At 35.0% G+C, this 13,784-nt stretch overlaps 2 protein-coding genes across 3 annotated transcripts; one reads left to right on the top strand and one right to left on the bottom strand.

Annotated features, from left to right (window-relative positions):
- The first annotated feature begins 2,740 nt into the window (after nucleotides 1-2,740).
- Nucleotides 2,741-5,605, top strand: LOC136206273 (probable microtubule-binding protein TANGLED). The gene is made up of 3 exons (XM_065997269.1): nucleotides 2,741-3,018; nucleotides 4,112-4,254; nucleotides 4,527-5,605. Exons 1-3 carry the CDS (start codon nucleotides 2,938-2,940, stop codon nucleotides 5,407-5,409), a joined length of 1,107 nt encoding a protein of 368 aa, XP_065853341.1. The 5' UTR covers nucleotides 2,741-2,937; the 3' UTR covers nucleotides 5,410-5,605.
- Nucleotides 5,606-6,039: 434 nt separating this feature from the next.
- Nucleotides 6,040-11,711, bottom strand: LOC136206262 (mitogen-activated protein kinase kinase kinase ANP1-like). Of its 2 annotated transcripts, none has more exons than XM_065997244.1 (17): nucleotides 11,263-11,711; nucleotides 10,881-10,922; nucleotides 10,305-10,370; nucleotides 10,115-10,225; nucleotides 9,953-10,033; nucleotides 9,764-9,841; nucleotides 9,566-9,648; nucleotides 8,588-8,669; nucleotides 8,415-8,515; nucleotides 8,194-8,233; nucleotides 8,044-8,103; nucleotides 7,911-7,960; nucleotides 7,616-7,808; nucleotides 7,312-7,521; nucleotides 6,869-7,194; nucleotides 6,698-6,765; nucleotides 6,040-6,479 (listed from the first exon to the last, which is right to left on the bottom strand). In XM_065997244.1, exons 1-17 carry the CDS (start codon nucleotides 11,560-11,562, stop codon nucleotides 6,370-6,372), a joined length of 2,001 nt encoding a protein of 666 aa, XP_065853316.1. In that variant the 5' UTR covers nucleotides 11,563-11,711; the 3' UTR covers nucleotides 6,040-6,369. The 2 variants fall into 2 exon arrangements, with proteins under 2 accessions (XP_065853316.1, XP_065853317.1); XM_065997245.1 differs by having other exon boundaries at nucleotides 6,457-6,589.
- Between the last annotated feature and the right edge of the window lie 2,073 nt (nucleotides 11,712-13,784).

Here is a 13,784-nt window from a genome sequence, read left to right as displayed (position 1 = left end):
CGGAAAAATAAGGTTTTTTTGCGTTCAATAATTTTTTTATTTTTTATATAAATTTTTTTTATTAATTTGTGTAATACATTTTTTATTTTATAATAGGATAATGTGCAAAAAATACTCCCAACATTTATAGCTAGGAGCAATTTTACCCTTAACGTTTAAAATGGAGCAATTCTATCCCTAATTTTGGCAACCAAAAGCAATTTTACCCATAACATTGATAAGTTTGGTCAATTTGAGAAATAATTTATCAAACTGTCTTCTTGGTCATGAATATTGTCATCTACACTTTACATGTGCACGATTTTATCATCGTTAGTAACAGATCACAAACATATGATTAGACGTGAATTTTTTTTAAGAAAGAAAAAAATATATTGTCTTTTGTACGAGTTGGACAAAAAAAATTCCAATATTTCATCGAATTTATAAATATTTATTTTCAATTTTATTATTAAATCATAAAAAAAAATATGAAATCTCTTTTTTAGAACCACTAGTATGTGCAATCGGTGTATAATAAGAAATAAAATATCTATATTTTCTTAATAATATCTTAAATCGACCCAACTTGCCAATGCTAAGGGTAAATTTGCTATTAGCTGCCAGAGTTATTGGTAAAATTACATCATTTTATATATTAAGAGTAAAATTATTCCTAGTTGTAAACGTTATGGGCATTTTTTCACATTTATCTTTTTATAATTGCATCGTTGATTAATTTAAAACATGTACATTTTAGACATTTTAAATCTGAACAGTAATAGTTCAATATAATTTTACCAAACACTAGTAATTAAACAGCTAATAACAAACACCTAACAGCAACAGCTAACAGCTTACTGCAACCGCAAACAGTTAACAGCAACAGTAACACTGTTAGCTAACAGCTGAACCAAACAGACCCGTAATAAACAGATATAAATATGTAAATTAGTCTTTCAGTTAAGTCAGTTTTATAATTTACCCATGTGCTTGATTTTTGTTAGAATAAAAGATTAAAAAGTCATTATTGATTAACGATCAGATTACCAATATGTTTTTCAACTTTTTGAAATAATCTATTACTTTTCTAGACTTTCTTAATTAAAATATATAGATTTCAATTTTCCTAAACTCGGTTCTTATTACATCATGGGAATTTTAGGAGTTAATAAATCATTTTAAAAACCAGTTTAACATTTTAAAAAGGATAAATTACATTCATGGCTACTTCAATTTTTCCATTTTGTGATTTTGAATTTCAATTTTTATAACCATGTGGCTACTGAGCTTTATATTTTTTAATATTAATGGTCACTCAATTTTAACTAATTCTTCAAAATGATCGTAACAATCTCAAAATAAAAAAATTCAAGAATTAAAGTTGTTCAAAACGATATTTACCATGAAACTACATTTTTTATTTTTCAAAATGAGTTTTCTTTCTCTAAAAATGTAACTTTTCTAACTAAACAATACATAAATTACCTCAAAATAAAAAAAAAATTCAAGAATTAAAGTTCCTTAGAATATCATTAACACTTCGAATTTTTTATTTCGAGGCTGTCAACAGTCGTTTTGAGGCGTTGAGTGGCCACTGGTATTAAAAGATGTAAGTTTAGTGGTCATACTGTCAAGAATTGAAGTTCAGTGGCCACGGTGTTAAAATGAATAAAGTTCAGTAGTCATGGGTGTAATTTACCCATTTTAAAAATATAGAATGAAAATCATGGTTTTAAAAACCGGACCGGACCGACCGGTTGAACCGGGAACTGGCAGGCATCCGGTCCGGTTATTGTATATAGGGGTCACTACCAGTGACCCCCTGAGAACCGGGTGAAACCGGCGACCCAGGATCAACCCGGCGACCCGGTTTCACCCCGGTTTTTTTTATCAAAATTTGTTTTAGCACTGTAAACACATAGGTGAGCTGCTGATTTAATATTTGGGGTGTTATAATGTATAAAACATTTAGGATTTGGAGGACCAATTAATGTTTTATCCAACTTATTCCTCTTCGTTTTCTTTTCTTCACCTGTTCGACGAACCCTAAGCGGCGATTTTGGGTTTCCATTTTCTTCAGTGTCTGCTTCCGTCGACGCCGGTCGGCGATTTCTGGACCGACCACCAGGGCGGAAGCCGCACTCCTTTCCTGTTTTTTTTCTCTTCTTCCCTGATAATATATTTCATTATCTTTCCGGTTTTGTGATTGCTTGATTTTGTTTCCTGATCATTAATTAATAATATTTAGTCTGTTCAATAATTTGTTCTGTTAAATGCTTTGATTTTTTTTGAAAGGATTGATATAAGAATTTATTTGAAGGATTAATTTATTAGAATTTTATTTTATATATATAAAATATATATATTATTTATGATGTTGTCGGGTTCAACCAGTCCGGATCAACCGGTTGAACCTATTGACCCATGATCCATTTGTCACACCGGTTTGATGTCCGGGCCGGTTTTTAAAACCATGATGAAAATTGAATATATTTTTTTTAGTACATAAAAAAGGCAAATAATAAAAGTGGAAAAGGGGATTTCACCGTTGATTTACACCCAATCAACGGTTCTCCACTCTCTGGCCCTACAATAATAATACCAAAACTGAAACAAAAACAAAAAGAGAGAATTTTTAATTTTAAGCTGAGAATTAAAAAGTAGCCGTTCACAACTTTCCACACACAGATAGACATGGAAGTGACCGTTGGGGACAAAAAAAGATCCGTTACGAAAATTCACTCAAAATTAGCTTTTTCAGTTTCGCCTTTGACTTTCTTAGTTCCCACTTCAAAGACAAAACTCAGAGCTAAAACTAAGTGTTCGCAAAAGAGAAGACCCATTTTTAATAATTCTCTTCTGGTTTTAATGGCTATTTAAAAGAGAAAAAGAGAGAAAAGCTCAAATCTTTGAGAGACCCACTTGGGAATTTCATCCAACACTAGCTAAGCAATAATGGTAGCAAGAACCCCACCAAAGATCAGGAGAATTCTACCTCCTCTCAATCCTCTTCTAATTCGAGAAACCGTCAACAAGGTAACTTTACATCAATTTTTCTAAAATTGGAGTAGAATAATTCAAATTTGGGTTCAGTTTGATGCTAAAGGTTCAAATTTTTTTGTTTTTCTTTTAGTTCTGATTCCTGCTTACTGATGGGTTTTGATTCTAGTTTTCTTACTTGGAATCAGGGGCGGAGACAGGGGGGCGGCGGGGTGGTTCCGGCCCTCCTGTCTCCTCACAGAATCTGGTGTGTTAATTGATGGAATTAGTAAGTTGTGATGAGAAATTAGAGTGGTTTTGGGTGGGAGGAATGTGAGGTTTTTGAGGAATGTTACTTTCATTGATTTCATACTGTGTTTGTGTGATGAGAAACTAGGTGAAACTAGGAGAAACGAGGTGAAAGGGGGTGAAAGAGAAGGTTTTGATTTGAAATGGAGAGAGTAGTGTGGATAGATAATAAATTTTTTTTAAGTTTGTTGAAAACGAATCAATCTTACTAAATGTGGTCCCTAAAAATTAATTATGATTTAGCAATTTTCTTCGAATGCACGGGATCCAGCGGACCAGTAATGTATTCGCCACTGCTTGGAATATGCATAATCTGAGTCTCATGAGATTTGAGAATTAAGGACTTTGTATAGGTGAAAGTTCAGGAGAAACGAGGTGAAAGTTTAGGAGAAGGTTTTGATTTGAAACGGGGAGAGTGGAAAAAGATAAGATGACATCACTAGTCTGCCATAAAACTCTAAAAATTCTATGGAAATTGTGTACGAGTCTTTAACTCTTTATGTAAAAACACTAAAAATATCAATTAGCACCCATAAATCATGAGAGATAGTGAATCATGGATCCGTCATTATATATATATATATATGGCGACTAGTGTAAAATTGGGATCCAGCGGACCAATCCTGTATTCGCAGCTGCTTGGAACATGCATAATCTGAGTCTCATGAGATTTAAGAATTAGGGACTTTGTATCCTAATAAAAATAGTTGAACCATGTACATTTGTTATTGTTTGTAATTGCATATTTAATTACTTATTCCGCATATCGAATTTATTATAATCAATAACCCATCCAATTCCTAACATGAAATAATGGATTTGTTTCCCCTTTTTTTTCAAGGTGGATAAATGTATGGCTAGATTGCAAGAGCTTCAATACACAGTTGCAGGAGGAAACAAAGTCATAGATGGGGTTTGTCTGAGTCCTAGGAGCACCAGAGGTTATCTAAGAACAAGTTTGAGATGCAAGCAAGAATCTTTAAGGTATAATCAATTTTGGGTTTTTTTCCTTTTGCTTTAAATAAGGGCGCAATGGGATAGCCCTTTATCCGAGGATTTTTTGTCTCGAAAAGGATGGGAACGGGTACTATTCCCGCCCGCTCTAGGGACGAAAAAATCCCTTAGTCCCTCAATCTTTAGTGGGGATTTCCCGAATTCATGATGGGGCGAAGTAGAGAATGTCTTCTCGTGCCCCGTTACCACCCCTAATTGTAATCTTGTTTTTCTAACTATGTGTTTGGCTTGGCAAATTGAAGGATCAAGAATGCAACCCCTAAGAAATCATCTCCAGGTGGGAAGTTACCAGCAAGTGTAGCATCCGGAGAATGGCGAAGAATGTCGTTACCCGCGATGTTAGTAGGCGAAACAGTTGGGGAAATTCTACAAGCAACACAATTTGCAAGGGATATCGTTGCAGCAGCTGCCTCTAAAACCCAAAAATCCACCAATGAAGACCCTAAAACACCTTTGTCACAACACAGGAAACCAAAATTAACCCCTGAAAACACACAGCTCAAATCCAAAAGAAAGAAAGAAAAACAGAACAAACTTCATTATTCCCCTAGATTAGAATCATCCACTTCTCCATCTCTTCAACGAGCTCGATCCCGAATCAACTTCAAAGTTTCACCACCAAAAAAGAGAGAAAGTAACAACCCAAAGTACTTAGCAAATAGAGTATCTCCAAGGAATAAACCATGGGTGAAAAAAACTGTTCTTTTTCCAAACCCTTTGTTCCTTTCCACTGATTCAAATCAGCACCAGAAGTTCTGCAGAACACGGTCACCGGTAATTTCGAGAAATAAGCAGACAACAACAACTACAGCTACTCCTCATAAGTTCCTGATAAAGTCTCCAGGATCTGCTTCGAAGTTTCAGGTGAAAATAAAGAGTCCTCCAGCAGTACTACTTTCATTATCACCTGCTAGAACTGCAGCAAACTTGAGCAAGAAAACTTCTCCTCCTAAGATGTCAACTGCTTCAAAATTTCGGCGGTCTTTTTCGCCTTCGAGATTGGCTAGTAGATTGGTATCTCCATTGAAGAGCAGGAAAAATGTGCAGAAGAATGATGGATTAATGAGTGGATTGAAACAACGTCCGGTTTCAGTACCAAGACGGTTCTCATTGGGGAGATTCTGAGAAGTAATAATTCTGTTAATCAATGTTTATAGTTGATTCTTTCAGTTTATCCGTCTGGTTTATTGGATTTGAGATTGTATGGTTGATTTTGTCAAGAACAACACATTATTTTTTCATTTGTTTGGATTGTCATTGTTTGGTTTGTATATGAAAGAATAACAGTACAGCACCTGAGATGGATTCATCAAGAACTCACCATTCATTTGTATCATATTGAGGTCCCTTATCTTTCATTTCTTGGTTCATTAAATCCTAAAATTTGGACAAATTGAACCTCTGATCATCTTCGTCTCATTAAGTCCTTGTTTGTCAAATTAGTTAGTTGTGAGAGCGAATTTTTAAGTTCTTGATCTTTAAAAATTAATTGGTGTTTTTACTAAAATGAGAGCGAATTGAAAACTGATTATGAAATCGGTACTTCAAAGGGATATAATACTAAGTTTGTATAGGAAATCTAACAGATAAAATACATCTATGTCACTATTTCTTAAATTGTAAAAGTAATATAAGGAATAGTGTAAAAAAGTTCAAAAACTTTTATGTTACGAAATGAAATTTAGAGATTATAAAGTTAGTGCACTATAGTTCAAGTGCTACGTACGTAATTCACCCGAAATCTGACTCGAGAAGGAAAAAAAATGTCAACACTAATATGGCACATAAAATTTCAGAACCACCATAATTATTTGCATATTGATACATCGGTTACAGAATATGTGCTTGAAATCCTCAAAAGAAAAAGAAAAAAAATATCATCTCCAAACAACAGTTCCCTTTCTCTTAATCTCTCTCTATCTATCTCTCAAACAAACAAAGCTATTTTGTTTTGTTGTGTATGCTCAATACCAAGAAGAATAGGCCCCCAATATTGACTATTAATCACACCAACATTGTATTCAATATTTCACAGCTCCCAACAAAACTCTGAATCTTCATAGTAAATAATAAAAATTTGAGCATTCATTTACTAGGAGATGCAAATCTTGTTCTCTCCCTCTGACGGCTCAAAGCTCGATCTTTTGGCGATGATGTCTTACTTCCGGCACCTGCCGCTTGTTGCCTCATCGCCTCTGCATTGCAAACACAGTTTTCATAATCATTCATTCCTCCAAGCCCCAAAAACACCTACAACTAAGTTCCTTTTATTTTTTGTCCGTTCGGTTCTCTTCTCTTCTTTTTGCTGTTGTTGGTTAGAATTGAGAAGCAGCAGTAAACAACAAACAACAACAATAGATGAACCAAATAAAATGTCTCATGGCAGTTCAAAATATACAAAAGAGATTTGTACCTCTCTGTTTCTCAAGCTCTTCGTCAAGTTCTTTTTTCCATTTCTTCTGTATACTGGAAAAGCTCACACTGAGAGTAGCAAATTAACCCTTTTCAGATTACTATACTCCAAATAAATAATTGTAGATCACATCAGGGCAGGCTAAAAGCTGCAATTAACTTATGGACTAACCTTGGGCTACATGAATCGGACTGATCAACATCTAGAGGTCCTCTTCGGTCATAACCTTGAGGTGATATATTAGCCTCTGAAGATTGATTACTTGCATTACCAACATTTGATGCATGCCTATTTTTACTCCCAGGCCTTCCAGTACTAACAGCATCAGTTGTCGGAGATGCAGTTCCAATAGGCAACCTACTTTTAGGGGGTAATTTCAAGTAACTTGGAGTAGTTTCATCATGTAAACTCTCTGTAAAACTTGGAGAGCAAACTCCATTAGAACTGTTAAAGAACTCTTCATATAAAGGAGTTTGCAGTTTCTTCAATTCTAAAACCTGACACATCAATTAGCACATCAACATCACAACTCCAAATAAAAGCAGATCTATGACAACATGGCGTACGCTGTATTCTTTTTTTTCTTTTTTTTTTTAAAAAAAAAAACATTTTACCTTCTCACCCAAAAAGGCTCTAATTTTAGACTCAGTGAGCTCATCATCATCCTCAGAGAATGTTGTCCCACAAGGAAATGAAAAATTATTATCCGTCTGAGCTGGTTGATCCATATCTAGTTCTAGTTCTGCTCCTGCTTGAACTGGCTCCGGAGTCTCATCAAATTTGCATCTTGAATCTCCAGAAAATCCATCTTTGGGATCAGAACTCTACCGAAGCATAATACGAATCCGCAACAGCAGAAGTGTTAAATGATCAGGAAGACACCCAAAATAGGAGAAAGACGTCCAAATAACAGCTTACCTCAGTCAACTTTTCAGCAATCAAAACGGGATTGAGCTTTGCCTCAGTCACAGTTGTTGTAAAATCATCTCCATCAATTTGACACATATCATCATCATCACTATTATTTGTGAACAGCTTCATAGGATTGATTGAGCTGCTCAGACTGTCCAAGTTGCACATATCTACTGAGCCATAGTCTGACGACATTAGGCTGGAAACAAATTCACAGTACTATAAGAAAATTTTAGAAGTTCTGAAAGCTATAAAAAGCAGTATGTCAGGATGTTCAAGTGTACCAATTCATAAAACTTACAAGGTTTCAAGCTCCTTAGTATGTGACTCTAGGGGGATTTCAGAAGACTCCTGATGTTATCAAAATTGCTTCATCAAGAAACATGATCTGAAACTGTAAAAAATGACATAAAATTCAGTTCAATAATACTTACCTTGACAGGAGTTTGGAAAGCAGGATCAGATGCTATATGCCGCCCCGTAACAAAGGGATGCTGTCAACACCAGTATTTCAAGAAGTTGTCAGAACCAAAATGGTTGCCGCAGGCAACTATATGTCTAATGATCACACAAATCACAATTACCTGCAGTAATTTAGATGCATCTGCCCTCATATTTGGTTCCCTGTCAATTGCAATTAAATACACCATATGTCAAGTGGCATATCATTTAAGAGCTTAAGATGAACTTAATAGTGCAATCCATATTTCTGTAACATTGTAATAATTCTAACTTCCCAATCCCATTTCACTGTAATAGAAACCCTTTGAGTTTGAGAGAGATAGAGAGGAGACAAAAACGCTACTTTTGCAAGCACTTGAGAAGAAAATCTTTTGCTTCATCAGAGAGATGTTCTGGGATTTCTGGATGTGACTTTGTTGACCCTATGTGGAAGAGGGCAGCAACCTGATGGAAACCTTTGTCAAGAAGCTACTTATGTGAAATATGAAAAACAATTGTTGATGGAAAATCACGCACCTCTTGATACTGTTGGCTCCAAGGAGGCTTTCCAGTGGCCATTTCTATTACTGTACATCCAACGCTCCATATATCAGCAGAACTAGGAAGTTGTTTCATAATATATCATCAATTTAAATCAGGAAAAATAAATTTTTATAATGACATTTAGATAGATTAGCAGAGGACCAGTCAGAAATATGTAGGGAAACAAAGTATCACAGAAAGAGCAACTGCTGCATAGATATTTAACAAGAGCACAAACCTACATTCCCTCAAATATCCTCATATTGTTCTTCGTTTTTCAGTTTCTCATATAAAAGGACATGACAAGAGCTTGGCTTTGGAAGTTCTAAATTATGTAAATAACAAATTATCCACAACACCTCAAATCAGCACTCAACATTAACCTTTTATAATTTATTGTAACACACGATCTGTTTAAGGTACTTTAGTGCAAAGGAAACAGAAAATATAAGCTTTTAATTTTACTTCAAAAGAACACATCAAATAAATTTATATCATAGCAGCTTTTCAATCTTCAGCAATATTATCAATAATATATTGCTTCATTTAGACATTAATTTATTGGATTATGGGAGAGCAAAATAATGTTATGTGACATTAAAAATCCATGACATTTTTCTTTCAAATCAGATACTTGTGTCAGGTAGTTAATTTTGAGTATTCCTTTTCAAGTCATGCAACGCATGCCTATTCAAAGGAACAAGCACAGTGAAAGCGAGTCTCGGAATGAGTGGTGCTCTAAGAAAAACTAATTCAAAAGATAACCTCAAAGGAACTCCTAAGATGGTGTTCAAACCTTAGGCCTAGTGAAAGCAGTAAACGTGGAACCACTGGCACATCCACTACCTCTTCCAAAAGCATTTCAATGAAACTAATCCTTGTAGGGTGAGTTTTGAGAAATGAGTTGGTGGTCAAAGAACGTACAAAGTGTATAGCACGTACGTAACATCTATAAAGAGGAAATGTCCTTACAAGCTATGCCCAGTCTGCAAAATGACTTCTGGAGCCATCCAATATGGAGTTCCCTTCATTGACTTGGCCCCTGAAATTGTAGCCTGTGGCAGCAAGCATCTCAATCAAACAACAGTATAGAGGGATGCAATCACGTAGATGTTCTAATAAGCATCAAAACAGTAGATATGAAACAGAAAAGGGGAGGCAGGTGCATACTAGCTCAACTACTTGTTTTGATGCACCAAAATCAGCAAGCTTAATGCATCCTTTATTATCAACAAGGATGTTTGCCCCCTGAAAGAAGATAATAGAAATAATTTACTTACAAAATTTGACAAAATTGAAAAAAAGGGATAACAACCCTTTCTCACATTCAGTATCATTGAAATGGGGATTGAGAGGAACCTTAATATCCCTGTGCATAATTCCATTGTTGTGTAAATACTCCAGCCCGAGCAGCAACTGTGTTGTATATGTTCTTATAACCTACTTAAGAAATTAGGACACAAGATTAGTAATAAATCACCTAAATACCTAATTAACATGAATTGAGTTAACAAGACTTACAGCCTCGGGGAAGGGTCCGAATTTCCCCAAAAGTGATGATATTGAGCCCCCAGGAACAAATTCTAGCAAAATATTCAAGCTTCCTTCCTCCCTAACTGTACCCAAATACCTCTGAAAAGGAAAAATGGCACCGTCATAACACTTATGCTTCGTTGAGATGATTAATAAACAAGCTAATACTTTTACTCACAACAATATTGGGGTGTGACAGATTCTTCAAAAGCTTCACTTCTTCCTCAAGCTCTTTTATATGAGCCTACTTATATCAACAATAAAAGTCGGTGATCTCATATTTATCTAAGAATCGACATCAACCAGAAAAACTATAAAAAGAACAATCACAAATGCAAAAGAAAATTAAATGGTTCTTCGACAATAATTTTGGGAGTGCAATGGGAAACCACAACAAAGAAAGGGATATTGAAATTCAGAACCTTGATATAATCTATTCATAGGTGGAGGTTCTTATAAAACATTTAGTCATACTGAACCTCAACTTATTGAGCAGTCATACAGAAGATAAGACGACACCATGCTTCAGTAGTATACCCAAAAACTGAAACTAAATGCTCTATCAGGCTGCTAAGGAATATATATACAATAATAACAAAGCCACTTGGATGAACCTGAAGTATTTTTTACAAATTTACAAGATAATCGAATTCTTTAAGAAACAAAATTACCATTCTCCGAAAAATGTGAGATGAGCAAAAATCTGCCAGTCATGCAAATTAGACTGATACAACTTAATGCAATCTATACATACCTGCGCCTTCTCTCTTGAAGCACCATTAACTGCAATCAGCACCTAGCAAGGGAGAAAAGCACAAATTACAAAGTTAAACTAAGAACGATAATTAACTATACAAGTGCAATTGCAGAACCATGAAGAAAAAATTTATCAACCAACCACCGACTTGGATCATAACCGCATTTCAAATAGGGAAAACAATAAGAAATCTATAAGCTCAAATATTTCAAATCCAGAGACAACTCAAATTAAACCCTAAACAGACATTGAACAAAAAACCCAAATCCGAACCCTAAACACAATATCCACAATTACATCGACCAAATTCAAGAATCATATCCAAACCTAAAATTAAAAAGATACTCCGAGGGGATGAAGATAAATAAGAAAGAAGTACCTGCTTAATTGCTAAGAGTTCTCCAGAATCAAGATTCATGCCCATATAAACATGACCAAAAGCACCACAGCCAATCAACTCTCCTTTACGATATCGGACTGGAGGTGCCATAGGAAGTGAAGGAGGAGGAGGAGGAGGAGGAGAAGGAGAAGTAATCTTAGAAAAGATTTTGGATTTGCGAATGCAAGAGTTGATCTTGTCCACAAGGTGGCCTGTTAGTGGATTGATAGTGTTTGGTTGATTATCTGGAGGTGAACGGAATACTATTGATCGCCGTACTGATCCTATGAGATCTTGCATAATTGAAGTCTGGACAGAGAGATTGGTGGGGCTTAATTGAAGGAGACGAGGAGTGCTCGATTATGGTCGGCAAAAGAGAGAGAAAATGGAGTTCTAAAAATTCTAAGAGAGAGAGAGAGGAGGGAAAAGTAGGGGAGTTTCTTTTTGAAAAGTTACAAATTAAAAAGAATTTAAATTATAAACGAGTACTCTATCAAATATATATATATATATAAGTGAGTACAACGTTAACTTAAAATTTTTTTTTTTTTAATAAGGAGAAGCTAATCCTTTGAGAAAAAAAAAAAAAGTGTAATTACAAACGAAGCATTCTGGAGGTGCCAACGCCTCTTTAATCAATACTCAGCGTATCCTCGATGTTCGCAGGAGGCATGTCACGCTCGTGATAGCCTAACGATAAAAATCCTGCAAAGTTTGACATCCAATCAGCATCCATATTTTCTTCACGATAAGTATGAATGACCTGAACCTCCCAAGCCGCCCCAAGGAGCTCTCGACATTTCGCGATCAACCATGAGGATCTGTGTCCAGAGGAAACAGGTTAGTTCACCATCTGCACCAAAGGTTGCGAGTCTAGCTCCACGAGCACCCTTCGGAATCCTTGAGCCAATTTTAAACTGTAATAAAGATCCCATATTTCCGCCAACCCTGAAGAGCAGACTCTAATATTGCAAGCAAAACCAACCAATCCCCAATTGAATCCCGAATAAGACCCCATGCTAATGCTGGTCCCGAGTTTCCCTTAGAAGCCCCATCACAATTAAGCTTTACCCATTCCAACTTCGGGCATTTCCAACTAATCATTACCTCTCGCGTGAGATAGTAGGAGGTAATCTGTGAAGCATCAAAAGCATGATTAAATTTTAAATTAAGTGATTGGATTTTATAAGGGGTGGTAGTATTAAATGACGTAGTGTTTCATAAATACTAAAAAAAATACGTGTTGAATATAAAATATTGGTAGTTGATAATATTTAATTTAAAATGTTTAACTTATTAAAATAAATGATTTTTAACTTAATTAACTAATTTAAATGGTGGAAAAATCACTCATATTAAATATACTTAAATTAAATAATTGTGATTAAATCAGTTATCAAATAAGATCTAAATATACTTAAATGAGGGTTGGTCCGAGTGGTAAGGCGTTGAACCTCTGCTTGACAGGTTTGAGGTTCGATTCCCCACTCCGTCAAAATTTAGCCTTCATTGGTAGGTGATCTGTAAATTCCACTGTAAACCCTTATCGAGGTCTGTGGTTTGCCCTGACCTTGGGAGTGGGTAGACCTACCCTTACCTAAACTTTTTTCTACCAAAAAAAATAGATCTAAATATTGTTTTTTCTTTCTATAAAAAAAAGGAGGACATAAAATATTGTTTTTTTTTAAAGAAAAAAATTATCCTTTTATTTTCGACACAATTTCAGTCTCCATATTTATCAAATCACATAATGTTATTTTACACGTAAAGGTTAAATTGGCTTTTCTTCAAAAACCTAAATGTAAGAATTCTGCTCAGACTCAGATTCAGATGGAATTCTAATTGAAAGACAAAATAAAAAAAAGGACATTTGAGTCCTCTTCTCACCTTATTCTGTATCTCTCCTAAAATCCCTAAAATCCCTCATTATATAAATCTCACACCCTAATCTGTCGATCTCTCCTCAAGCTACTGCCTGCCTGCTGCTCTTCTCTTTTCCGTCCAGCGTCTGGCTGGCATCCCCTCTCCTCCTCCGTTCATTCTGTCTCTGTTGAATTGAAGCATTTCGCAAAAGTTTGAACCAATAGATTCTTTGCTCTTTTAATTTATTTTGAATTGTGTTAATTAATCTTCTGTTAATCGATTCTTTATTGCTCTTCTCTTAAATTAAACATGTCCAATTCTTTTTGGTTGGGATGAGACTTTATATGTCTTATGTTTATTCAATATGTTTGAAAACAGATACAGATGTATTTTTCAGCGAATTTAAATCAGCTGCTATATTTTTACTTTTGCAATCACAAACTTTTTTAGTGGCTGTAAATTCCTTTTCTTTTGCTGATAATTGAAATTTATAGTTAAAGATGTGCCAACCAATTGAGTAGATGTGCGTAGCAATTAAAAACACACTCAATTGGTAAATATCATTTTTATGTTATTCAAATATATATGTTCATAAACTTTTATGTCTAGGATTTTTATTCTATTCAAATATATATCTTCAAAAACTTGTATGTCCAGCA

The sequence above is a fragment of the Euphorbia lathyris genome, chromosome 9 (assembly GCF_963576675.1).
Source record: "Euphorbia lathyris chromosome 9, ddEupLath1.1, whole genome shotgun sequence".
Lineage (NCBI taxonomy): Eukaryota > Viridiplantae > Streptophyta > Magnoliopsida > Malpighiales > Euphorbiaceae > Euphorbia > Euphorbia lathyris.
The sequence above is the reverse complement of the archived record's forward strand: the minus strand, read 5'-3'. Positions and strand labels throughout refer to the sequence as shown.

What these genes read in the sequence shown, in the direction of transcription:
- LOC136206262 (XM_065997244.1), bottom strand. Translation starts at nt 11,562, where the DNA reads ATGCAAGATCTCATAGGATCAGTACGGCGATCAATAGTATTCCGTTCA. An exon ending in CTTTCCAAACTCCTGTCAAG is followed by an intron (nt 7,961 to 8,043) that starts GTAAGTATTATT and finishes TGATAACATCAG; the next exon opens with GAGTCTTCTGAAATCCCCCT. An exon ending in TCCGATTCATGTAGCCCAAG is followed by an intron (nt 6,766 to 6,868) that starts GTTAGTCCATAA and finishes TGCTACTCTCAG; the next exon opens with TGTGAGCTTTTCCAGTATAC.
- LOC136206273 (XM_065997269.1), top strand. Translation starts at nt 2,938, where the DNA reads ATGGTAGCAAGAACCCCACCAAAGATCAGGAGAATTCTACCTCCTCTC. An exon ending in TTCGAGAAACCGTCAACAAG is followed by an intron (nt 3,019 to 4,111) that starts GTAACTTTACAT and finishes TTTTTTTTCAAG; the next exon opens with GTGGATAAATGTATGGCTAG. An exon ending in TGCAAGCAAGAATCTTTAAG is followed by an intron (nt 4,255 to 4,526) that starts GTATAATCAATT and finishes GGCAAATTGAAG; the next exon opens with GATCAAGAATGCAACCCCTA.